The following is a 26,178-nucleotide window of genomic DNA, read 5'->3' as shown; positions in this document are numbered from 1 at the left end:
CACATAAAGTGTTTTCATACACATTTTTGCATTTGTTACTATCCTTTTAAAATTACCAGAACTGCACTACAATAGACAAACTCTAATTGGAGAATAAGGATCAGAGAAAACCCCTATTCAAGCTTGTGATAATTGAGGTGATATAGAAAAGGACAAAAATTAATAGTTGAAGTTTGTGATTTGGTTGCCAGTAATGATCCAGATGAAATCTAATTCAGTGACTGGAGGAAAAAAAAAAAAAAACAGAACATGTACACAGAAAATGCAGACACTAATTTGGAGAAGTTTTGCCATGAAGGCGAAGGAAGAAACAAAATATGACTGTGAAAGTGGGATTGTGGGCTTTTAATTTTCCTTTTTTTTCCTTTTATTTATTTATTTATTTTTTTAGATTTCTAGGCCCCTTCCCTTTTCTTTCAGACTTTAACCCTTTACTCACTGCCACTGTCCCTAAGACACTGCTCTTTTTAAAGCTCTTGGTTACTATAATTTTCACACAGAATGAAATATTCAGATACTTTGCATTCTCATAATTATTTGATCTTCATTCCTTCAATGATTTCAACCGTGGTCATATCTTAAATATTGTCGTTGCCAATAGTTGTCATCCCCACTTTCCAAATTGTGAAACCACAGAATCCTGAGCAAATAAAATGACTGCTGCTTTAAGGCACTACGTTTTGAGATGGTTTGTTATGCAGCAATAGATCACTAAAGCTCCGAGAGAATCATGCTCCATCCCATTCAAACAGATGTCTGTGGGGCTCTTTCACATTACCAATGAAAACTACTACCTCTCCTGCTATGGAGGGAGACGGGGATAAAGGACCAAGAGGCTTCTAAAGAATTATAATAAAGATGATGTATCAGTCAGGGTTTTTAGTTGCAAGTAACAGAAACTGACTATGTATGATTTAAGCCGAAAAGAAAAAATACTGAATAATATTAATTCCTACCTTCAGCCAGAACCACAGGTCTAATTCATTTATCACAGAATGGGTCAGAATCCCATGCACAGAGGAGCCTGGTGGGCTACAGTCCACAGGGTCACAGAGTCAGAAACGACTGAAGTGACTTTGCACGCACGCATGCGCGCACAGGTCAGTGAGGCCATCACTGCCATTCAGCACTAGGGGGCGCAGCTTACACAGTCAATACCGTCTTCAGGCGGGCGCAGCAATTCGCTGAATCTGGAAATTGGAATAGTGCGGCTTCTCTACCGCTGATAGAAAAAAAGAAATTGCTGACAAACAACCCCAACCAAGTGATCAAGGTTAACATAAATAGTGTTAAATCCTGTTGGCAGTATGTTCCCTTGAGATGATGTGATGGAAACAGCACTTTATGATCGGAAGATCTTCAAACCCATAACCTCAGTCTAATCAGGAGAAAATTATCAGACAAATTCTCATACATGGGCTTCCTGTAAAATGTATAACCTTTACTCCTCAAAACTTTAAAGGTCCTCAAAAGCAAATCTGAGACACTGTAACAGCCAGGAGGAGCCCAAGGAGACACAACAACTTAACGTAATATGGTATCCTGAGTAGAATCCTGGATCATAAAAAAAAAGGATAAAAAACAAAACTTAAGGAAATCCAAGCAAAGTGTAAAGTTTAGTTAATAATAAGGTATCATTAGTATATTCTTAACTGTAGCAGATGTGCCATAATAATGTAAATAACAACAATGGACTGTGGATAGTGACTGAAGCCATGAAATTAAAAGACTCTTGATCCTTGGAAGAAAAGCTATGACAAACTTAGACAGCATATAAAAAAGCAGAGACATCACTTTGCCGGCAAAATCCATATAGTCAAAGCTATGTTTTTTCCTGTAGTCATGTATGGATGTGAAAGTTGGACCATAAAGAAGGCTGAGCACCAAAGAATTGATGCTTCCATACTGTGGTACTGGAGAAGACTATTGAGAGTCCCTTGGACAGCAAGGAGATCCAACCAGTCAATCCTAAAGGAAATCAACCCTGAATATTCATTGGAAGGACCAATGCTGAAGTTTAAGCTCCAATACTCTGGCCACCTGATGTGAAGGGCCAATTCATTGGAAAAGACTCTGACGGCTGGGAAAGATTGAGGGTAGGAGGAGAAGGGGGTGAAGGAGGATGAGATGCTTGGATGGCATCACTGACTCAATGGACATGAGTTTGAGCAAATTCTGGGAGATAGTGAAAAACAGGATAGCCTGGCATGCTGCTGCAGTCCATGGGTCACAAAGAGTTGGACACAACTGAGCAACTGAACAAAAACAAGCTTAATTACGGGAAAAGTTTATGGGAAGGTATCTGGGAATTCGCTTTACTATCAGTTCAGTTCAGTCAGTCTTGTCTGACTCTATGACCCCATGGACTGCAGCACACCAGGCTTCCCTGTCTATCACCAACTCCCAGAGCCTACTCAAACTCATGTCCATCGAGTCAGTGATGCCATCCAACCATTTAATCCTCTGTCATCCCCTTCTCCTCCCATTTTCAATCATTCCCAGCAACAGGGTCTTTTCAAACGAGTCAGTTCTTCCCATCAAGTGGCCAAAGTATTGGAGTTTCAGCTTCAGCATCAGTCCTTCCAATGAATATTCAGGACTGATTTCCTCTAGGATGGACTGGTTGGATCTCCTTGCAGTCGAAGAGACTCTCAAGGGTCTTCTCCAAAACCACAGTTCAAAAGCATCAATTCTTCGGCACTCAGCTTTCTTCAAAGTCCAACTCTCACATTCATACATGACCACTGGAGAAACCATAGCCTTGACTAGATGAACCATTGTTGGCAAAGTAATGTCTCTGCTTTTTAATATGCTGTCTAGGTTGGTCATAACTTTCCTTCCAAGGAGTAAGTGTCTTTTAATCTCATGGCTGCAATCACCATCTGCAGTGATTTTGGAGCCCCAAAAAATAAAGTCTGACACTGTTTCCCCATCTATTTCCCATGAATTGATGGGACCAGATGCCATGATCTTAGTTTTCTGAATGTTGAGCTTTAAGCCAACTTTTTCACTCTCCTCTTTCACTTTCATCAAGAGGCTCTTTAGTTCCTCTTCACTTTCTGCCATAAAGGTGGTGTCATCTGCATATCTGAGGTTATTGATATTTCTCCTGGCAATCTTGGTTATAGCTTGTGCTTCTTCCAGCCCAGCGTTTCGCATGATGTACTCTGCATATAAGTGAAATGAGCAAAGTAACAATATACAGCCTTGAGGTACTCCTTTCCTATTTGAAACCAGTCTGTTGTTCCATGTCTAGTTCTAACTGTTGCTTCCTGGCTTGCATATAGGTTTCTCAAGAGGCAGGGCAAAGTCTAGACTGGGTGTATATAATTGGTTAAGTCCTAACTTCAATGCAGACAAAGGCAGTTAATATCAGTTGTATTCAATTTCTATGGACAGAGATAGGCTCTAACTCTCCACAACACTCAACAGAAGACTGTAATTATAGAAGTGAAAGTGAAAGTGAAATTCGCTCAGTCGTGTCTGACTCTTTGCGACCCCATGGACTGTAGCCTACCAGGATCCTCAGTCCATGAGATTTTCCAGGCAAGAATACTGGAGTGGGTTGCCATTTTCTTCTCTAGGATATCTACCTGACCCAGGGATCGAACCCATTGTAGGCAATCTCCCGCATTGTAGGCAGACACTTTACCGTCTGAGCTACCACGGAAGCCCAAACTATAACTATAGAAAGGTTATTCAAATGATCAGAACCTTAAAACTAACAAATATCCATGACAAATAGCCCATGAAACTAAATCTTACCCCTTCTCATATCTTGAGTATCTACACATTCCTGTCTGCTTTTTGATTCCAGGAGAAAGGGGAGATGGGTAGGTGGGGCAGTGAAAACTTGTAAGAAAGATTTCGGCCAGTTTTAGATGTAGATGGAGGAAGCCACAGAAGTTTGACAAGCCGTTTTCCCACCTACCCTATGGGTGGCCCTCGGTTCTAGGCACGAGAGTTGGACTCAAGTCTACAAAGTGGGAGGGGCCTGGGAAAAGGGCGGGTCTGGGAGAGGCCCCACCCCCTGGTCAACTGTACAAACTTGGGCCGCGGGTGCTGCTGGGGGCTCCAGCCAAGCCTGGTGAGCCTGCGCAGGTGTGTCGGCCTGCTCCTGGAATTTAAGAGGTACGGAACCGGCGCCGGCGAGTAAGGGTCAAGTGTGACCCACGGTTTTTCAGTTCTGGAGTGATTACCGACGCAAGCCCCCTTCCCCGACCGGGCTGGCGACTTGTGCGGCTCCTCTGAACTGGCTCCTGGGTGTGACTGAACTCAGCCCTGGCTGGGAGCGGTACTTGCAGGCATCACGCGGCCCCGCGGGCAGTGAGGAGGCGGGTGAGTGGAATTGGGAATCCAACTAGAGGGCATCCACGCGGAGCGCACGGGCCTGCTCGGCTTGTTTGCAGTTGCCGGGATTCCAGCTCTGCGCTCTGCAGTTTCTGCTGGAGGCGCTGGAGGAGGGCGCGACCTGATGGGTGTGGAGGCCTGGGCTGTGGAAGGAAGTCAGCGCATGGGAGAGGAGAAGTAAGCAGGGCATGGGTGGGAAACCGCAAGGCTGGGTTCCAGATCCCCTGTCTCCCCTTCAATTCTGCGATGCGGGCGGTCTCCAGGCGCTTACCCTGGTAAATATATCTTGCCCAGCTTGATTTTGGAGTGACTCGTGGATTCCAGATCAAGTGTGATTGGATCGATTAACTGGAAAAGAAAATGGAGAAAAGTTCATTGCAACTTGCCTTGCTTTCTCAGTCATTCCTGGCCACGCGCTAAGAGTAACTTAGTAATTTTATATTTAGTAGTAAATATAATGAGTAATTTATTAATTTCTAGTCTATAAATCCGTATTTTTTGTTGATTTTTCTCACTTTGAGTTGACTGTGTAATTCGTCTCATTCCTGTTTGTTTACATATGTAAGGCTTCGCCGTTGCCTAACAGTAGAACTGGAGCTGTGCTCTGTAGATTCTGTGCAGGGTTTGAAGTGTTTTTAATTTGAGTTGTGTTTTAGAAGCAAAAGTTAAATTTCAAAGTAGTTGAGACTGTTTTTTCTATTTCTACTTGGTGTTAAGATCTAGTCTTCATTCTGGTAATAAACGTGGTTTCTACAACTTTTGTTTACTTTTTGTTTATTGAAAAAGTTTTTGGTACCTTAATAAAGTAGTGGCTTTTGTAAGCATTCTCTTTATTCAGATGCTTATTGACACACTGCTTTATGCTCCTTTTTACAAGCTAATCTCGGAGGTGAAAGAGTCTCCTTACCTGAAGGTGAAAGTTTCTCCTTACCTCGGGGTATTGCTCGCCTATGACGTATTTGATTAAAAACAACCCTTCTTACAGATACCTCCTATTCCCCGTAATTAGCGTCTGTTCCAGTTCCTTGATGCTGTAAAATCATTTGAACTGGTGTCAGCTGGCTATTTAATCTAACTCTGCAAATTCCTGTCACCTGCGCCTTACTGGGAGAAGGCAATGGCACCCCACTCCAGTACTCTTGCCTGGAAAATCCCATGGACGGAGGAGCCTGGTAGGCTGCAGTCCATGGGGTCGCGAAGAGTCGGACACGACGGGGCGACTTCACTTTCACTTTTCACTTTCATGCATTGGAGAAGGAAATGGCACCCCGCTCCAGTACTCTTGCCTGGAGAATCCCAGGGACGGCGGAGTCTGCTGGGCTGCGGTCTATGGGGTCACACAGAGTCGGACACGACTGAAGCGACTTAGCAGCAGCAGCAGCAGCGCCTTACTGAGCCCGTCCTTCAGAGGTACTGGCTTAGCGCCTTAACTCCTCATCCTGAGCTACACCATCGTCCTTAAAGGTGTCTGTTTAGTACTTTAGAGTTTAAACTTCAACAGTTCTTGACTATTCCATTGCTCCTCCCTTAAACAGACCACTTAAGCTATTCGCAGTCACGTCGGTACCTTGGTCCGTTTATCATCCAGACTGTTCCTCCTTTGAAATCTTTTAAGAGCCAGCATGTCATCCTGAACATCTCTAACCTGGCCTCGTAGCTCTATAATAATTTATACTGAGTAATTTATTAATTTTTAATCTATAAATCCCTAGTGTATTTTGATGCTTTTTCTCTTTGAATTGAATGTGTAGTTCATCTCATTCTTGTTTAATTATATATGTAAAGCTTCACTATTTCCTAACAGTAGAACTTGAGCTGTGCTATATAGATTTTGAAATGCAGTGTTTGAAGTGTTTTTAATTTGAGTTGTGTTTTAGAAGCAAAAGTTAAATTTCAAAATAGTTGAGATTATTTTTTCTATTTCTACATGGTGTTAAGAGACAGTTTTCATTCTGATAATAAATGTAGTTTGTACAACTTTTGTTTACCCTTTGTTTATTGAAGAGTTTTGGTACCTTAATAAGTAGCAGCTTTTTTAAGCATTCTCATGAGTGCTTGAATAGAAATTACATTCTATCTGGTTTTGTATATCAAAGTAAGCATATTCATGTCCACTGTGCTGTTAATTTTAGTTTACTTTATTTGGTAAGGACTGAAAAAAGTCGTCTTAGTCTCCTGTTTATTTTGTGCTATTATTGATCACATCTCTTGTTTTCTGAAAGTTTTGCTCTAAATATATTTCACTTATGTGATCTAATACAGAGAGTAGTAGTCATAATGTCATCAGTTGTGCCTTCAATCATTTAAAAGTTTCCTCCTTGTCTAATGTCATTCATTTGTGCTTTCAATTCAATATATATCTTAATTCAGTTTATCCCTGCTTATTTTATTATTTACATTTGCTTGTTATTTTTTTTAATCATCCCTTTAAGCTTTGGAGTTCTTTTGGATGTCTCTTGAGTTTTTACGTAATTGAGTTAAATTTTTACTCAGTGCATTTATCATTACAATGGATATTCTTGTTTGTTAAATCTACTTTTTTTTTTTTTTAATGCTCCCTTGGTTTTTGTTTTTAACATGTGGTCTGTGAACTGTTTCTTTTTTCTCCTTCTATATTATTAATTCTTAAAGTATCTGGGCCCATAGTTCATTCTTCTGCTGAAACTCAGTGAGTGATACCTCTTTAGCACTTGAAACTTCTTTTTTTTTTTTTTTTAATAAACCCATACATTCTTAAAGTTTGGAGAAGGTTTGTGTTGGATCTCAGAATCTTTCCTCAGTTGATCCACTTTGCCTTGTGTCCCCATTTAATGGGGATCTTAATGAGTATATAAATGGTTTCAAATATTTCTACAAGACAGTGAAAATATGGTTTAAAGAAACAGTTTAGCAAAGGCCACCACTTAGAATATGCTAGGAGGTGACCACAGTGAAGGTGGAAACCCATCTGCCTCTGTGACTCTTAAGCTGTTTCAATGGAGCAGGCAGGCCAAGTCAAATAGAAAATAGGGATTGAGTAAAGGGTTACATGTGAAACATCTATTCCAGTTATCTCCCCAAACTCCTAGCCCTCTTTCCACATGCATAGAGAAGCAGTTTAGCTCCAGCACCTTCCTCCCACAAAAGGTTCTTTCCTAAATAAATTGAATAAACCATCTGAGGAAAATGAAGACTTTTAGCTTTGGTGTTGACATTTTTTATAGTAAAATCTTTTCACTCTGCTGTGTAGGGAGCCCATAGCTTGACAGCCAGCTCCTCCTCTCACCCTAAATCTAAGCTTGCCAATGTGTATGTCTTACTGATATTCACGTCAGTTCAGTTTAGTTCAGTTGCTCAGTAGTGTCTGACTCTTTGCAACCCCATGGACTGCCGCACGCGAGGCCTTGTTGTCCATCACCAACTCCCAGAGTTTACTCAAACTCATGTCCATTGAGTCAGTGATGCTATCCAACCATCTCATCCTCTGTCATCCCCTTCTCTTCCTGCCTTCAATCTTTCCCAGCATCAGGGTCTTTTCAAATGAGTCAGATTTTTGCATCAGGTGGCCAAAGTATTGGCCAAAGTATTCAGCTTCAACATCAGTCCTTCCAATGAATATTCAGGACTGATTTCCTTGAGGATTGACTGGTTGGATCTCCTTGCTGTCCGAGGGACTCTCAAGAGTCTTCTCCAACACCACAGTTCAAAAGCATCAATTCTTCAGCACTCAGCTTTCTTTATGGTCCAAATCTTTCATCCATACACGACTCTTAGAAAAACCATAGCTTTGACTAGACAGACCTTTGTTGGCAAAGTAATGTCTCTGCTTTTTAATATGCTGTCTAGGTTGGTCATAACTTTTCTTCCAGGGAGCAAGCGTCTTTTAATTTCAAGGCTGCAGTCACCATCTGCAGTGATTTTGGAGCCCCCCAAAAATAAAGTCTGTCATTGTTTCCATTGTTTCCCCATGTATTTGCCATGAAGTGATGGGACCAGATGCCATGATCTTAGTTTTCTGAATGTTGAGTTTTAAGCCAACTTTTTCACTCTCCTCTTTCACTTTCATCAAGAGGCTCTTTAGTTCTTCTTCACTTTCTGCCATAAGGGTGATGTCATCTGCATATCTGAGGTTATTGATATTTCTTGTGGCAGTCTTGATTCCAGCTTGTGCTTCATCCAGCCCAGAGTTTCTCATGATATACTCTGCATTTAAGTTAAATAAGCAAGGTGACAAGATATTCACATAACTCTTGGTAAGTCTCCCATTCAGGGCAAATACCCATTAGGAAACCAGTCTACTGATACAGAAGAAGTAGAAATTCATATGACAATCTAGAATAATCAACCTAACACTTGATTCTTAAATATGAGCAGAAAACTGGGGAACACTCGATGTCTAAAAGCCACGATGATTAAAAACCTTGATCACAGAATCAAAAGGAATTTAGGAAACAGGAAAATCATCAGAGAAATTTGAAATTATATTTTAACTGTACAAGCACAATGCTATCGAAAGAGAACCATCAGTAAGGAATAAATTTAAAGTTTATAAATTTATGAATTTAAATTTTATAAATTTAAAGTGACTAGTAGAAACATTTTTTGTTTCTTCATAAAAATAAATTCTTCAAAGTCAAGTGAAAGAAATCCCCCATAACTCAAAGAAAAAAACATAAAAGCTTTCATCAGTTTTCAAAAAAAAAAAAAAACACTTCTGTGGAGTAAATCTGGACATAGAAATTAAGGTAAGGTAGAAAATGGTTGATTTTTTTCATAGAAGTTCTCATGTGCCATTTGATTGTTTTTCCTTTTGCCATGTGCCTGGATCACTTTGATTTGTAATTTTTTTCCCTATGATTTTATTTTTTACCAGAAAATTTTTTTCTCCCTTCTCCTCCATATTTTGGGAGATATTTTTAGGCTTTTCTGTCATATCATTGGTTCAATGAAGTGTTACTTCTGCTTTCTACTGCTTCCAACCAAGATTTTAAGTCTGCTAATCTACTTTGATACTTACTTTTACCTCATTCCTGTTTTACCAACAGGATTTTTAATTGTCTTTGGTTACAATACATCGTTTTGAATCTGTAGACATCAGGCAAGTGTCTTCTTATTTTTTTTAATAAAGATTGTGTTTTAGAACAATTTTACATTTACAGAAAAGTACAGTTTCCATATACCCAAACCATTTTCTCTATTAGTGACAAATTAGTATGGTACACCTATTTCAATTAATGAGATAATGAAATACTATTAATTATATTTCAATTAATGAAATAATATTAATACACTAACTGAAGCCCGTACTCTATTCATTTTTCTTTAGTTTTTACCTAATATCTTTTTTCCGATCCGTGGTCCCAGCCAGGATGCCATATTCTGTTTATTTGTTTTATATCCTTAAGCTCCTTGGCTATAACAGTTTCTCAAACTTGCCTTTAATGACCTTTACAATTTTGAGGAGTATAGGTCAGGTATTTTAAAGGAAGCCCGTTTTTAGAATTTGTGATTATTTTTCTCATGATTAGATTGGAGTTATGGGTTTAGAGAAGGAACATCACAGAGAGAAAAGTGCTATTTCCACCACATTGTCTCAAGGGAACATACTATCAATGTGACTTACCACTATTGATATTACCCTTCCATCATCACCTGGTTGAAGTAGCATTTGTGAGGTTTCTCCTGTATATGTGTGTGTGTGTATGTGGGTGTGTGTTAGTTGCTCAGTCATGTCTGATTGTTTGCAACCCCGGAGACTATAGCCCACCAGGCTCCTCTGTCCATGTAATTCTCCAGGCAAGAATGAAGAGTGGAGTGGGTAGTGATTCCCTTCTCCAGGGGATTTTTCTGACCCAGGGATCGGACACAGGTCGCCTGTGTTGCAGGCAGATTCTTTACCGTCTGAGCCACCAGGGAAGCCTTTTCTCCACTATAAATGTACTTTTCTTCCTCTCCATAGTGTACTCATTTGGAAGGAAATCACTACAAAGAGCCCACACTCAATGGAGAGTTATGCTCTACCTCCTGAAGGGCTGAGTATATAAATATTTGGAATTCTTCTCATGGGAGATTTGTGTATTCTTCCACATTTATTGATTGATTTAGTCATGTTTATCAGTGTGGCTTAAAGGTATTTATTTTATAGTTTGGGTTATAATCCAGTATTACTTCATTCAGTTGTTCATGCTGCTCCAGCTTTGACCATTGGGAGCTCTTTCACTTAGCTTCTGTGTGCCTTTGACACGCCCCAGTAAATGTGTTTTGTTTTGTTTCTGAGCATTTCTCTACTTTCTGGCATTTTAAGATGTGCCATGCTCATCTTATATATTTCCTACCCCAGTCCTCAAATCATCCATTTGTCCATGGAACCCTGATTCCTTTTATTGAAGAATGGTTTTAGAAACCAAGATCTGGGAGCTAGGTGTTCCTTCTATGCCTACTCTGATGGCAGAGCAAGGAAATATATGTGTGTGTACTAACCCCTATATATTCATATATCTGTAAATATTTCTGTATGTAACCTTCTTTACCTGTATTAAACAAAACATAAGTTCATACTGATATCTCCAGCTCTAATTCGTTACCACGTGGATCGTTTGGCCTCCTTCCCTTGGTTATGTGTAAACTCCCACTCAAACATTGAGAAACCTGGCTCTCAGAAACTGCACGCCATTTACTTATTATTCAGTCCAGCACAAGTGTATATCAGTATCAGAATTGTTCATTTCTACCTTCATGGAAAATAACTATCAACTGGAGCATGTTCTCTTTTGCCTTTAGTCTTATGGATTCTGCTTATTTCCAAATTCCTTTTTTTTCCTGGAATGTCGTGTTCTGAGATGTTTTCTTCTCCTCTCTAGCGTTGTGTGTTTTTCCTTCTATCGCTCTCTCATTTCAAAGGCCTTCATATATCCTTCCCCTACTTTGTTTATTAATCCTTACTTGACTGTTGATTGATCTATTCAGGTGGGCATTGCCAGTAAATGAGGTCAGGAAATACTTTTATGCATAAACTTTTGGCCAGATTGTAAGGTATACTTATAGGCAGACACATCTGTGTTGTGTATGATGATATATGATAATCTATTGAGAGCTTACTATCTGCCGAGAAGTGAGGTGAGTGTTCTTTTAATCCCTATGATTCAATCAGACAGATTTTGTTACATGCATTTACAGTTGAGAAAACTCAGACTTTGGCTAAATAATTTGCTCAAGTTCATACATGTAGTAACTAGTACAGTCTGGATTTAACCTCATGTCTATGACTCCAGAGTGTGTACTCTTAGCCACTATATATTGACTATATCAGGGTTTCTTAGCTTCAGAATTATTGACATTTGGGGCTGGATAGTTATTTTTTATAAGGGGATTAACGTGCACTGCAGGGTGTTTAGCAGCTTCCCTGCTGTAGCCACTAGATGCCTGTAACAGCCCCACTTGTGACAACCAGAACTGTCTGCAGGCATTGCCAGATTTTCTGTGTTGGCAGAATTGCACCTGAGAACCACTGGCCTAGCGGCTTACAATAAACTTGACTCCTGAATGGTAAATTGCATCTGGACTGGGAGAACTGTAAACCAGATGGAAAGCTGGATCTGAACTTCTCTGACTGCAGTGACTCTTATAATCAGGCATGCTCTTTTGGGGAGCTCTGACAGCTTCGCTTGTAGAGTTGTTGACATTGGTCCTGTGGAAGGAACCTTCCAATCAAGATGCTTTCTGCCCAACCTAGATGGGCCACATTGCTTGCACTTGAGCTATACTCTGTGAGAACTCCCAATGAAGAAGAATTCTAGTTCCTCAGTCCTCTGCTAGCAAGCTTTGTTTTCTGTCTAGTAGCCTTCTTAGTAGCTTGTGCCAAATATGACTTGTGGTAGACTTGTAAGCCTTGAATGTTGAGTTGAGCCTAAGATCGCCCTGTTGCACATTGCAGACTGGTTCATAGCAAATCCTAACAAATGAAAGCTTTTAATTATTATAGTCTCGGGATATACTTTTTGACCTAGATCTCATTTGTGTCTTTTTTTTTCAGTTTCTCAGTTACCTGAATATTGGCTGTGTGTCTGAAGCTCCTGGAACTTTTCTCACTGCATATATACATTGTACACAAGTGCTTAGCCCCAGCCTGAGAATTATTGGAATCTTCTGGTAAGACAAATTTGAATTGCAGGGGGAGTTCTGTTGAGGAAGATGCATCCTTTGAGCAAGCTGATGACTATCTCAAAACCTCATAACCTGGCTCATGAACAAAGTGAGGTCCTGACAGCAAATACGTCTTGGCAACAGGAAACCATCCCAGTCGTGGAGACAGATGACTGTGAGGCCTCTCGTCAGAAATTCAGGCATTTCCAGTATTTGGAAGTGTCTGGGCCTCGTGAAGCCCTGAGCCAACTCTGGGAGCTCAGTCTTCAGTGGCTGAGACCAGAAATTCATACAAAGAAGCAGATTCTAGAGTTATTGGTGCTGGAGCAGTTCCTGACAATTCTCCCTGAAGAAGTCAGGACTTGGGTGAATTTACAACATCCGAAGAATAGCAAAGAAGTGGTGAGCCTCATACAGGATGTGATTGATATGCTTGAAGATGAAGGTGAGAATATAGAAAATTGGAGGTAGAATAGTTGACCCTATGAGGTCGACTATGAGTTTCCCATATGAGGAAAAATTATCTTAAAATTTTTTTTTATTTGTATATAGTTGATGTACAATATTATATAAGTTGGAGGTTTATGATATGTTATTGTGTAGTCCCTAAGTTGTGTCTGACTCTTTGCAACCCTGTGGACTGCAGCATGCCAGGCTCCCCTGACCGTTACTGTCTCCCTGAGTTTGCTCAAACTATGTCCATTGAGTTGATGATACCATCCAACCATCTCATTCTCTCTCACTCCCTTCTCTTCCTACCCTCAATCTTTCCCAGCATCAGAGTCTTTTCCAGTGAGTCCACTTTTTGCATCAGGTGGCCAAAGTATTGGAGCTTCAACTTCAGTATCAGTCCTTCCAATATAGTGATTCACAATTTTATAAGATTATACTCCATTTATAGTCATTATAAAATATTGGCTATATTCCTTCTATTGTATAATATATCATTTTAGCTTATTTTATATATAGTAGTTTTTACCTATTAATTCTCTACCCCTTTATTGCCCCTCCCCTATTCCCTCTTCCCACTGGTAACCACTAGTTTGTGAGTCTGTTTCTGTTTTGTTATATTCAGTAGTTTGTTGTATTTTTTAGATTTCACATGTAAGTGATATAGAGTATTTGTCTTCCTCTGTCTGACTTATTTCACTTAGCATAGTAACTTTTTCTGAAGCTGAATGGTATCAAGGAGAACTTTACTATACTAGGGAGGCTGAACTGAGAGCTCAGAGATTGAGAAGGGGAGTAAAACAATTTGATTTGCCTTTCAAAACTACTCTGTTGGTTTCATTGTAGAGCAGGGGTCAGCAGACCATGACCACAGGTCAGATATTTTTGGAAATAAATTTTTATTGGAACACAGGTACATCCCATTTGTCCACATTTTGTCTATAGCTGCTTTCCTACTATGACTGGAGTTGATTGGTTATAGCAGAGACTGTATGGCCTGCAAAGCCTAAATAAAATATTTATAATCTGGATCTTTATAGGAAAAGTTTCTCAACATTTACAATAAAGGATAGCACTGAGAGCTCTGAAAATAGGAAAACCAGTTAGGAACTATTGTAGTAGATCAGGTGTTAGAGAATGAGGAAGTGTTGGGAAAACAGGAGTTTGAACCAGAAAGATTTATCTGGTTCTGTGAATGGGATAAATGTTCTGGCTTGCATGAATGGGGTGTTAAATAACAGATTTTGTTGGAGGAGAGATTGATATATTAATTATGTGACACATTGAATTTTGAGGTCTTTGTGCGACAGCCGCAATGAATCATCTAATATGTAATTAACAATATGGCTTTAATGTTGAAGCCATTTTTGTAGAAGTTTAGTAGTTTTTGTTTCTGCTATAACATGTTACCATTAATTTTATTACTTAAAACAATATGGATTGTAGTCCTACATGTCTTTAAATTAGTGGGTCTTTTTGCACTAAAATCAAGAAGGAAAAATAGGTAAACTTATAGGTATGAACGGAAGTAGAAGAAATACAGATTCTTAGGAAGACCCAGTATTTAAGAGGTGGTATAGATATAACTCCCTGGAGGAAGAAATGGCAAGCTACTCCAGTATTCTTGCCTGTAAAATCTCGTAGACAGAGGAGCCTGGTGAGCTACATTCCATGGGATCACAGAGTCAGACATGACTGAGCACACACACATAGCTTTAACTACCATTATAGAAAATATAGATCTAGGCTAGAGGAACATGTTAAACTATACCATGGGAATGCCAATAGTAAAATCTAATTTATCAGAAACTGCAAGACAATCCAGTTTCTTTAACAAAATTCTAAGGAAGTAGGGAGGGGCATGGAAGAGATATTTAGAGATTAAAAGAAACATGAAAATATGTAACTCATCATGTGAATGTGTGGAGCTTATAACAAACATGTGAGGCAATGACTGGATATTTGACTAAGAATTATTAATTAGATTAGATTAGATTAGATAGGTGTTAAAAGTTATATTTAGTCTTTATCTAAAAAGTAAATAAAATGAAGGACTGAGAAAAATAAGAAAACTCAAAATAAGGTAAGCAGGCTAGAAAGGAGTAATCCAGAAAGTCAAAGAACCAGGCAAGATTGGTGTCTTGAGCTAAGAAAGAAGAAATCTGCAAGAAGGGATTGTTGAACACTGTTGCAACCAAAAAAAAGTCTTATAAAAATGAGTACTGAAAATAATTGATTGAAATTGTTGATTAGATCAGTGGTCCAGCATGGGTCTGTCTGGGCTAAAATCAAGGCTTCAGCAGTTCTTAGTTTCTTTTTCGGTCTCACGCTCCCTTTCCCCCATCTTCACACTGGCCATGGTGAACTGGGTCCTTCACGCACTGCCATCTCTCTGACACTCCATTCTGTTGTCACAGTGTGTGCTGGCACACATGCAGCTGTTCGCACTCATTCTTTCACTTTCTCTGTCTCACTGACCACAGCTGGGAAAGGTTCTCTGCTTTTCAAAGAATTATGTGATTTGATTGAGCCCACCCAGATAATCCAGAATCATTTCTTCATCTCAAAGATCTTTAATGTTACAGAATCCCTTTTGCCATCTTATCCAAGGGTTTGGGCATAAATATCTCAAGGGGCCTATTATTTTGCCAATCACATGGGTAAAAAAAAAAATGAAATATGAGGTGAGAGTATGATAATGATTATAGACTATTCCTGAGAAGTTTAGTTGGGAAGGAAATGAGAGGTTGCAGGGTAATACAGGACTGGGAAAGGCTTTTGGTTTCTTTTAACATGCCGTGGATCCCTGAAGAATCCACTTAAAGGGTTTGCCTTTATTTTTACCTAACTTAGATCTCTCAGGGGGGTCTTCTTATAGTGGCTCAGATGGTAAAGAATCTGCCTGCAATGCAGGAGACCTGGGTTCGATCCCTGGATTGGGAAGATCCCCTGGAGGAGGAAATGGCAATCCACTCCAGGATTCTTGCCTGGAGAATCCCATGGACAGAGGAGCCTGGCAGGCTACAGTCCATGGGGTTGCAAGGAGTTGGACAGGACTGAGTGACTAGGCATACACAGACCTCTCAGGGCTGACAGGCTACTGACTAGCATTTGTTGAAAACATTTAATGAAAACTGTATTAGCTCCTGCCACCTGGGACAGCAAATAAATAGTTGGGACAAATATTTAAACTAAACAAAGAGATTGGGAGGAAAGGTGCTTTAGGGAGTAAGGGATTTGAAAGCTCCTACAAATTCTTAGAGATCTAGGAGGCTGGGTATGTGTTCTGAAAGACCTGAGGATTCCCTGATTCTCACCTCTGTCCAGTCTTCAGGCTCTGCTCAAGCAGAGGTGATAACTATCTGGCTAAATGTTGAAGGCATTCCCTATGCAGACAGCCCATCTACAAAGGCTAGGGAGTGGTTTTGAGGTTTTTCCCCCTCCCGCAGTCCAGTTCAGTTCATTTCAGTCACTCAGTCGTGTCCGACTCTGCCTCCCCATGGACTGCAGCACGCCAGGCTTCCCTGTCCATCAGGCTTCCTCTCCTTGATTTCAAGCATTTAAGGAGATCTCTGTGGAATCACTAGCTAGCCACTAAGCTGACGAAACACACTTAGTGGACACAGAAAACAAAGAATATAGGCTTAATAAAATTTTTAAAAAGTTGAAGATTAGCAATATTGATAAAAGTTAGCTACAATGATCAAGAAAAAAAAAAGACTAAAATCACTGAGATCGGGAATAAAGGTAGTGAGATTATTATTAAACTTGCATAAATCAAAGAGGACACTGTGAAAATTTAGATGAAATAGAAAAGTTTCCAAAACAACCCAAACTGACTCTGAACCCATCTAAAACAGCTGAAGAGATTGAATCAGTAATTTAAAAAATCTCAAGCAAGTAAAAAATCTTTTTGAGGAAGTGGGTATGGAGAAAGTATGAATATATCTAAGCAACTACCAAGACCATAGTAGTGGAGAATGAGAGGAAGTGACTTTGGTGGGCAAGATCCATTTTAAATTAAAAGGGAGAAAATATAGAAAGAGCTTGAGAATGTATCAATTTATGAATTTTTCTTTGAATGGCATGAGAGTTTCAGAGAATACAATTGTAAAGGTCAGAAAGGAGGTCAGGAGGGAAGAAGAGTTAAGGAAAGGAAACAATACTCAGTGAGAGTGATAAAATGGAGGATGGTTGATTTAAGGCTTTTTCATCTTTTCAAGATATATCTTGCATATTTCCAAGAATGACAAGACTAAAAAAACATGTGGTAGTCACTGTCAGAGGAATTATGGGACGGAGGTTTCACAAAGTGTTATAGGCCTGAATAAAGTTCAGTTCAGTTGCTCAGTCGTATCCAACTCTTTGCGACCCCATGAACTGAAGCACCCAGGCCTCCCTGTCCATCACCAACTCCCAGAGTCCACCCAAACCCATGTCCATCGAGTTGATGATGCCATCCAACCATCTCATCCTCTGTTGTCCCCTTCTCCTCCTGCCCTCAATCTTTCCCAGCATCAGGGTCTTTTAAATGAGTCAGCTCTTCGCATCAAGTGGCCAAAGTATTAAGAGTTTCAGCTTCAACATTAGTCCTTCCAATGAACAGCCAGGACTGATCTCCTTTAGGATGGACTGGTTGGATCTCCTTGCAGTCCAAGGGACTCTCAAGAGTCTTCTCCAACACCACAGTTCAAAAGCATCAATTCTTCAGTGCTCAGCTTTCTTTAGAGTCCAACTCTCACATCCATACATGACCACTAGAAAAACCATAGCCTTGACTAGACGGAAAAGTAATGTCTCTGCTTTTTAATATGCTGTCTAGGTTGGTCATAACTTTCCTTCCAAGGAGTAAGCATCTTTTAATTTCATGGCTGCAATCACCATCTGCAGTGATTTTGGAGCCCAAAAAAACAAAGTCTGACATTGTTTCCACTGTTTCCTCATCTATTTGCCATGAAGTGATGGTACCAGATGCCATGATCTTAGTTTTCTGAATGTTGAGCTTTAAGCCAATTTTTTTCACTCTCCTCTTTCACTTTCATCAAAAGGCTCTTTAGTTCTTCTTCACTTTCTGCCGTGAGGGTGGTGTCATCTGCATATCTGAGGTTATTAATGTTTGTCCTGGCAGTCTTGATTCCAGCTTGTGCTTCTTCCAGCCCAGCGTTTCTCATGATGTACTCTGCATATAAGTTAAATAAGTAGGGTGACAATATACAGCCTTGAGGTACTCCTTTCCTATTTGGAACCAGTCTGTTGTTCCATGTCCAGTTCTAACTGTTGCTTCCTGACCTGCATACAGGTTTCTCAAGAGGCAGGTGAGGTGGTCTGGTATTCTCATCTCCTTCAGAATTTTCCACAGTTTATTGTGATCCACACAGTCAAAGGCTTTGGCATACTCAATAAAGCAGAAATAGATGTTTTTCTGGAACTCTCTTGCTTTTTCAATGATCCATCAGATGTTGGCAATTTGATCTCTGGTTCCTCTGCCTTTTCTAAAACCAGCTTGAACATCTGGAAGTTCACGGTTCATGGATTGCTGAAGCCTAGCTTGGGGAATTTTAAACATTATTTTACTAGCATGTGAGATGAGTGCAATTGTGCAGTAGTCTGAGCATCCTTTGGCATTGCCTTTCTTTGGGATTGGAATGAAAACTGACCTTTTCCAGTCCTGTGGCCACTGCTGAGTTTCCTATATTTGCTGGCATATTGAGTGCAGCACTTTCACAGCGTCATCTTTCAGGATTTGAAATAACTCAGCTGGAATTCCATCACCTCCACTAAACAGACTGTAATCTTATGGCAGAATTCAAAAGGCATGTTGCTGAAATTTTGGGGTTTTTTCCCTCAATTCTGCCTTTATTTACAAAATGGTCTCATAAATATTTCTTGCCTTGTTTCTGTTTTTTCTTATTTCACCCTGAATCAATAAGGGTGAAGTACTTTCAGGCCAGTGCTGGTCCATGGTCTGGCATTTGAGGATTAGTGGTGTAACTAATGAATCTTGGAGTAACATTAGAAAGTAGCCCTTGGGTATATGTCTCACCAAAGGGCTGGAGAACAGAAATGGTTGCTGCATAGATTTTTATGTCATGGAAGAGTCACTAAGTCTGTGTGTAGTATACACAAAGCAACTTAGAGGAAAAGGATCCTTGAGCAAAGTAATCCCCAGTGTCTTTGAGAAAGTGATTGGTTAGGTAAAATATTCTTAGCTCCCAGTAGAATTAACAGCCTCTGGTGGCTAAGCCTTAATTAGGATTTAGTTTCGACAAGATTAAAGTTATTATTTTTTTTTGATCTGCTATAACCACAGATGAGGCATCAGAGTATTATTTTCCCTTTTCTCTCTGATCCAGTAGTTCTCCACCCCTGGTAGAATATTAGAATCACTTTTAGACCTTTTTAAAAACTATAAGATCTGGGACTTCCGTAAGTGGTCCAGTGGTTTAGACTCCTCGCTTCTACTGCTGAGGCTGTGGTTTCGATCCCTGGTTCAGTGAACTTAAGATCCTGCATGCTGCATGGTGCAGTCAAAACATAAATAATAATAATAATAAATAATTAAATAAAAATCTGTGCCCCACCCCTGGAGATTCTGGTTGCTGGTAGAACTTGACATTTTTTTCAAGCTTCTGAAGTAGCATGGTGAAACCGCTATAATTATTAGAAGTTTCTCCAGGGAAAAATGTTTCTCCCTAATGTTTTCTTCATCTTTAGGTATAACCTGTAAGGATTCTGTCCTACATCAGAAAGGGAGCTTCAAGAAAGAGAAAATGGAAGCTGACTTGATAACAGGCAAATCCCAGGTAAATTAGGATTCCAGTCTTTATTGAAACATCCTGTCTTTTGTCTTTTGGTCTTTGAACTTTTGCCAAACATAAAGGCATGACTGTTATTCTCCCGTAGGACACTGGACCCATTTTAGTTGATGATACACTTTTTAGAAAATATTTAGTCTTGTATATTTTCTGTGCAGCTGTGCCCTCAAGATTGTAGATGATAACTGAAACTGTAGGCATAGGGCCTCCCCAGGGAATGTTTAGAATTCAAAGTGAAGAGAACCAAGGGCAGAATCCTGAGCAATGTCAATTAATAGGCAAGAGCAGAAGAAACCACAAAGGATACTAAAATGAAGGGACCAAAGTTGTAGAGGAAAACTAGGACAATATGATGTCACCTTGAAAGCAAAGGATGAGCATTTTCAAGTATATTTCATATTTCAGTTCTTCAAAAGTTCAGGAAAGTACAGCTGAGTAGTGTCTGTTCTCTTAGCATCATGGAAATATATGCATGCATGGAAATAGAAGCCAGATTGTTGAGGGTTGAGGAGAGGAAAAATGAGGCAGAACACATGTAGACAACTTATTCACAAAGACTGGCTCTGAGGTAGAGGACAGTTTGTGTGATTTGTATTTCAGTGTGATTGATGGTGCCTAGAAGGACAAGGTTAAGAGTGCTGAACAGAGAAGTACAACAACTAATGGGATGAGGGCCTTTATAATAAGTATTTTTGCAGTGCCTAACATTTCTGAGGGTTGGGAATATAACAGTAAACAAAACAAAACACCTGCCTTTGTGGAGATTATATTCTAGTAGAAGTAGACAGACAAATACAAGCAAATAAGATAATTGCAGATAGTAATAATTGTTACAGAGAAAATAAACATAACCCTGTAGACTGATTAGGAAGAATGCTACTTTGTTGGGTAATCAGAAAAAAAAAACCCAACATATTTAACAGAATGATATTGGGCTCTGAGACCTGAAGGATGAGGCATTAAAAGATTGCATTTCCCAATTAGAGATGCTCCCTCTTCTGCTAGCAGAGCCTACATCTTCATTACAAATTTCCCGCAATTCTACCTTAAACTCTTCCTGTTCTGAACTCTTTTTGTGTAAGTTATTTGTACTCTATAGTAATTTTTTGTTCTACAGTTATTCCAACTGTTTTTTTCTCTTCAATTAAAATACAAGCTAATCTAGAGTTAGGATGGCCCTTCATTTTCCTTTTGCAGCCCTCACAGAGTACCAAATTGATAGCCCCCTCATGTAACTTGATTTTTTACCACTTAGAACTCCCAACACTGTTCTATCAATTATTTTTGTATGTTGTGACCACCTACCCTATTCTTTCCAAATTCATTTCTTCTGTAGTAATAGTGATATTTTGGAGACCTTTAATTAAACAGGAACTTAATGTTTTAGGAACCAGTGAAATTCAAAGATGTGGCTGTGGAATTCAGCAAAGAAGAGTGGGGGCAACTGGACCCTGCTGTAAAGACCCTGTACAGGCATGTGATGCTGGAGAACTACAGGAACCTGAATTCACTGCATAAAGGAGGTGTCTGTGTGTTTACCTGATCTGCCCTTTAGTAGTCGCCTCATGTGTGTGTGTGTGCTGTCGTTTCAGTCATGTCCAACCCTCTGCAACCCTATGGACCGTATGTAGCCTGCCAGGCTCTTTTGTTCATGGGGATTCTCCAGGCAAGAATACTGGAGTGAGTTGCCATGCCCTCCTCCAGGGGGTCTTCCTGACCCAGGGATCCAAGCCTCATCTCTCACGTCTCCTGCATTGTTGAGCGGGTTCTTCACCACTAGCACTGCCCGGGAAGCCCAGTAGTCTCTTCATCTTCTGTTAAAAACTACAGGACTGCTGAAGTGGTTGAGGGCATTTGAGTTTGGGTTTAGAGTTTCTAATAACTTTTGGGAACAATTGCAGATGTTCTTGCTGAATGTGATTGAAAGTCCTTTCTGATGTAGAGCTAGAAATATACAGGTTCACTGGCCTTATCTTGTAGCAGCTCAGAGACCACTACTTTGGGGTAGAATTCTCTTCTCTATAAAAATGTCTGAAATGTCTTTGTTTCCTTTTCCCCGTGAAAAGAGCATCTACTTTCCAAACCAGTTGAGACCTCCAAGTTGGAGAGTAAGAAAGAAAGTTGGATAATGGAGCAAGAAATCCCAAGAACAGCTGTTGTTGGTAAGAATCAGGCAGATCTGAGGCATTTGTAAGAAGCTTCTGTTCATTAAATACACAGATAATGTATGACCCAGTTTGAGTTGGGTTTGAGTTGATAGTCAGGAGGTGACAACAAACCAGCTAAACTTTGAAGAAAAAAGTCATTGCTTTTCATTCCAGACTGTTTTTTTCTTAGGTGAACAGGCGAAACAGTGGTGTGGGTTAGAAACACAGACTTCTTATTTTTTTTTAATTGATGTGTAGTTGATTTACCATGTTGTGTTAGTTTCTGCTATACTGAAAAGTGATGCAGTTAGGCATGCATATATATCAAAATATTTCCTCAGTATCAAAATCACTGTATCTGTTAAGGATTTAGTAAGATGGCCAGATATAAAGTAAAAATATTAGTAGGTTTTCTACATCTTAGAACTAAGTGACTTGAAAATAACAAAATACATGAAAGTGATTTTTTTAAATAGGAGTAAAGAAGTTACATGAAAAATGAGTTGTACAAATGTAAGAACATAGACTTATTAGGGAAATACAACCAGGAATTTTGCTGTTCAATAAATATTGCTAGAACAATTATGGTTTTGATCATCTATTACTTCTAACAGATCATCCTAAAACTTAGTGACTTAAAACAGTTATCTTAGTAATTCTCACAATTTTGTAAGTTGACTTAGGAATTCTTACATTCCATATGATGTTGGCTGAGGATGCAGTGTTCCCACTTGAGTGGGATGGAATGGCCAAGATGACTCATCACATAGCTGGAGGTTGATGCAGGCTGTCATGGGAATTTTGCTGGTGCTGTGGACCAGAATACCTGTACCTGGCCTCCTGAGGCAAGGACTCCTCACAGCACAGCATATACTCTGAGAGGAAACATCCTGAGAGGAGTTGGAAGCTGTCAGTCTTCTAAAGGCTAGGCCCAGAAGTAGCCTAGTATTACTTCTACTGCATTTCTGTTGGCTAAACAGGGATAGGATCAACCCAAATTCCCGGGGAAGGAAAAAAAAACACTAAAAAACACTGCACTTCTCTATGAAGAGCATATCAGAGAACGTGCCATAATTTTGATCTGTTGTAGTTTGTCCTCTGACCACAAATAGACTTCATTTTCCTCGTTAATTACATTTACTGTCTCCTCTGATGTCATCTCATTATGACATCAAGTTTGAAGTCCAGAAACTCATTCTGTGAATTAAGTCCAGGTTTGGAAGAGATTCCTCTCATTCTGAAAACCTGTGACTTCAAGGAACAAGTTATCTGCTCCCACACATCCAACATACACTGGTGAGGTAGACAGGAAAACTGCAGTCAATATTTCCAGTATATGCCTAGGCTCCACCCTAGGAGATTCTGATTTAATAGTCTGCTTTCTAGCATGGGCATTGTATAGACAAATGATGATTTTGCCTAGAAATTAGAGTAAAGGAGGCTGAATTGATATATACTTGACATAGCTGGATGTATCAGTGGGGAGCTGCTTTGAGATAAAAGTCATTTCATCAAGTAAAACAGTATTAACTAAGGACAGATTAGATGTGAGAGATGAAGAGCCGTGGTTATTCAAGTTTTCTTTATAAACTCCAGTGTAAATGTTAAAAGACCAGTGATTCATTGAACAAAAATAAGGATGTCAAGGGAAGCTGTTTCCACATGGAGGGAGATAGTCTCTCATTTGTTGAGTTTTGGAAGAGAGTAGGGATAGTCAAGTGGAGATGTCCTAGAAACTGTGAAACTGCAAAGCTGAAGATCTTACTTAGCTACTGATAAATCATGGAAGCTAAACAGTGTTAGACATATCTGAAATTATGTGGAAAAAGAGAAAGGTCATTTAAATTTAATTTTTTTTAATGCTAGAATGCACAGTGTACTGGGTATATATATACACAGAAACTAAGTGAAAAAGGAATTTTGAGAAGGGAAGTGAAACTTTATCAAAAGAAATAGAGAAACTAAAGAGAGGTGAAAAGATAAAAACCCAACATGAAAGTTTGAGTCCTAAGAAACACATAGAAAAATGTTGGAGCACTTTTAGAATCAGGAGTGATTTTGCACCCAGAATAAGAATAGTTTCCCTGCTATCATATATTTTAGTTCTTCCTGACTCTGTTAAATACAGGGAATAATTGCTGCTGTAAGGATAATAGGGGCACTATGATTGCAGGTTTGCTTTCAGATGGTTAAGGTACGGGGCCTATAAATTTAGACATGTTCCTAAATAAATGATTAAATTGGTATTCTAGAAGGGCTTATTATTTGAAACAGCTTGGGTTAAAAGACAAGTTACTGGAGAAAGCAAGATTAGGTATAACTTTCACAGACTAGTTATGAACCAGTGATGGCTTGAAATGTGATATGCCATATGCCATCTCAGTATATGTACTGATATTCTGCCAAGTTCTGTGTATTCTCCTTAGTATTCCTAAATAGCTCTCCTCATATTTTATGATCTCCTCATCCTCTTTTTAATATTTTTATCTCATTTATTTCTTCTATAATCCTTGTTTTCTAACCCCACCTCACATTTCAATTCTGTATTTAAAGAACCATAAGATATGTATATACACTTATGTGGCTTAGCGTTCCTTTCCTAATTAAGTAATTTTTCTTCCAGTTCATGGAATTTTTTATTTATTTTTAGACAGGGAGAGAATTTCAGAAAATCAGGAATTAGTCCCAAAACAGAGGATTTCTGGAGAAGAATCATCCCATGCAGTGATTATGACAAGACTGACCAAAGGTGGACATTTTCCTTTAGATGTCTGGAACAGTGATGACTGGTTATATAGGAATCAGGAACCCTGGGACATAAATTTGCCACAAGAAGTTTTCATTCCTAATATAGTCTACGCTGAGGAGGGAGACTTTGAATATAGTGAAAATAAGGTAAGCTCTGATGTTAAGTCAGTTAACTCAGTTTTTGATACACAACAGGGAATTCCTATGAGAAAGGATTCCCCAAAGTGTGATCAGCTTAAAACTAACTTTGAATTTAATTTAGACTCAGTAGGTAAGCAGCATTCAGAATATAATAAGTGTGGAAGTGCCTTGAGCCTGAGTACAGATATTCAGCACCCCAAAAGTCATACCATAGTGAATTTCTATAAATGTTATCAGTGTGGAAAGGCCTTCAGCCGCAGTTCATCCCTCATTCGACATCAGATCATTCACACAGGAGAGAAACCCTATAAATGCAGTGAATGTGGAAGATGCTTCAACCGACGTACAAACCTTACTAAGCATCAAAAAATTCACGCTGCAACAAAAGCCTGGGAAGGCAATCAATGTGGAAAAGCCCTCAGTGAGCATGAAGGCAGTAATAAAAATCCAGGACTCCGTTCTGCAGATAATCTCTATGAATGTGTTAAGTGTGGAAAATCCTTCACCCGTAGCTCCTCACTTATTCGACATCAAGTGATTCATACAGGAGAGAAACCATTCAAATGTAAGGAATGTAAGAAAACCTTTAACAGAAGTTCAAACCTGCTTAAACACCAAAAAATTCATACTTGAGAGAAGTCCTGTGATAGCAACAATGTGGGATTCCTTCAGTCAGAGTGCAAAACTCATTCAAAGTCCATGAATTTCTTCTGGAAGGAATCCGGTGAACATAGTAAATGGAAGAAAATATTTGTCAGAGAGTATTCTTTAATTGACATGACTGAATTAATATACTGGAGGTAAACTGGATGGAAATCTGAAGGAGCTTTTCCAGATTTCATATGAAGCCATAAGGGTTCGGAACTAAACACAGCAACGTGGTAGTGTTTGCCATTATTCTGACGTCCATTTACCATCATCTCTCCCTGGTTCATAAATGAAACCTATGGAATACTTACATTCACCTGATCTATTGATGAAGTAGATATTAGGGCGGAGCCAAGCAATACCCTTGGAGTTGACATTTATTAAAACTCAAACTTTCAGTCCTTATAAGAAGGTCACAACAACCAGGAGCTCATGAAAATATAGAAGGACACTTCTAAGAACTGACTCTGAATTAATGCAAAGACCACAGAGACCACCAGTTACTCCACCCGTGGTGATGTCCTTGGGTGTCCTGGTGCTGAGTGGGGACTGGAACTGGAAGTGGGTAGATATGTTGTTAATCTACATGCATTCTCAATATCTGCATTTGTTAAAGTACTCTGGGTTCTAGGCTTGAGAGACATCCATAACCCTAAGGCTGTCATTTATCCCAAACATTAAAAGGTCAATGGAGTCCTCATACTCTGTGTACCAGAACTGCCTCTTTCTTCTCTAAGTTGCCTCAGGATCCCAGAGGA

General features: G+C 39.4%; 1 protein-coding gene across 1 annotated transcript in view; it reads left to right on the top strand.

Moving 5' to 3' along the window:
• The window catches only part of ZNF215 (zinc finger protein 215), a 92,923-nt gene extending 67,516 nt beyond the window's left edge, over positions 1-25,407 (top strand). Inside the window, exons 3-7 of the mRNA XM_061148239.1 lie at positions 12,362-12,916; positions 19,636-19,724; positions 21,124-21,259; positions 21,803-21,898; positions 24,534-25,407. Of these exons, the coding sequence (XP_061004222.1) occupies positions 12,520-12,916; positions 19,636-19,724; positions 21,124-21,259; positions 21,803-21,898; positions 24,534-25,405 (1,590 nt within the window). The 5' untranslated portion in view covers positions 12,362-12,519 and the 3' untranslated portion in view covers positions 25,406-25,407. The remainder of the gene's footprint in view (positions 1-12,361; positions 12,917-19,635; positions 19,725-21,123; positions 21,260-21,802; positions 21,899-24,533) is intronic.
• Positions 25,408-26,178: the final 771 nt, after the last annotated feature.

Source organism: Dama dama, chromosome 1 (assembly GCF_033118175.1).
Source record: "Dama dama isolate Ldn47 chromosome 1, ASM3311817v1, whole genome shotgun sequence".
Taxonomy (NCBI): domain Eukaryota; kingdom Metazoa; phylum Chordata; class Mammalia; order Artiodactyla; family Cervidae; genus Dama; species Dama dama.
Note: the sequence above shows the minus strand (reverse complement) of the source record. Positions and strands in the feature narration are given on the sequence as shown.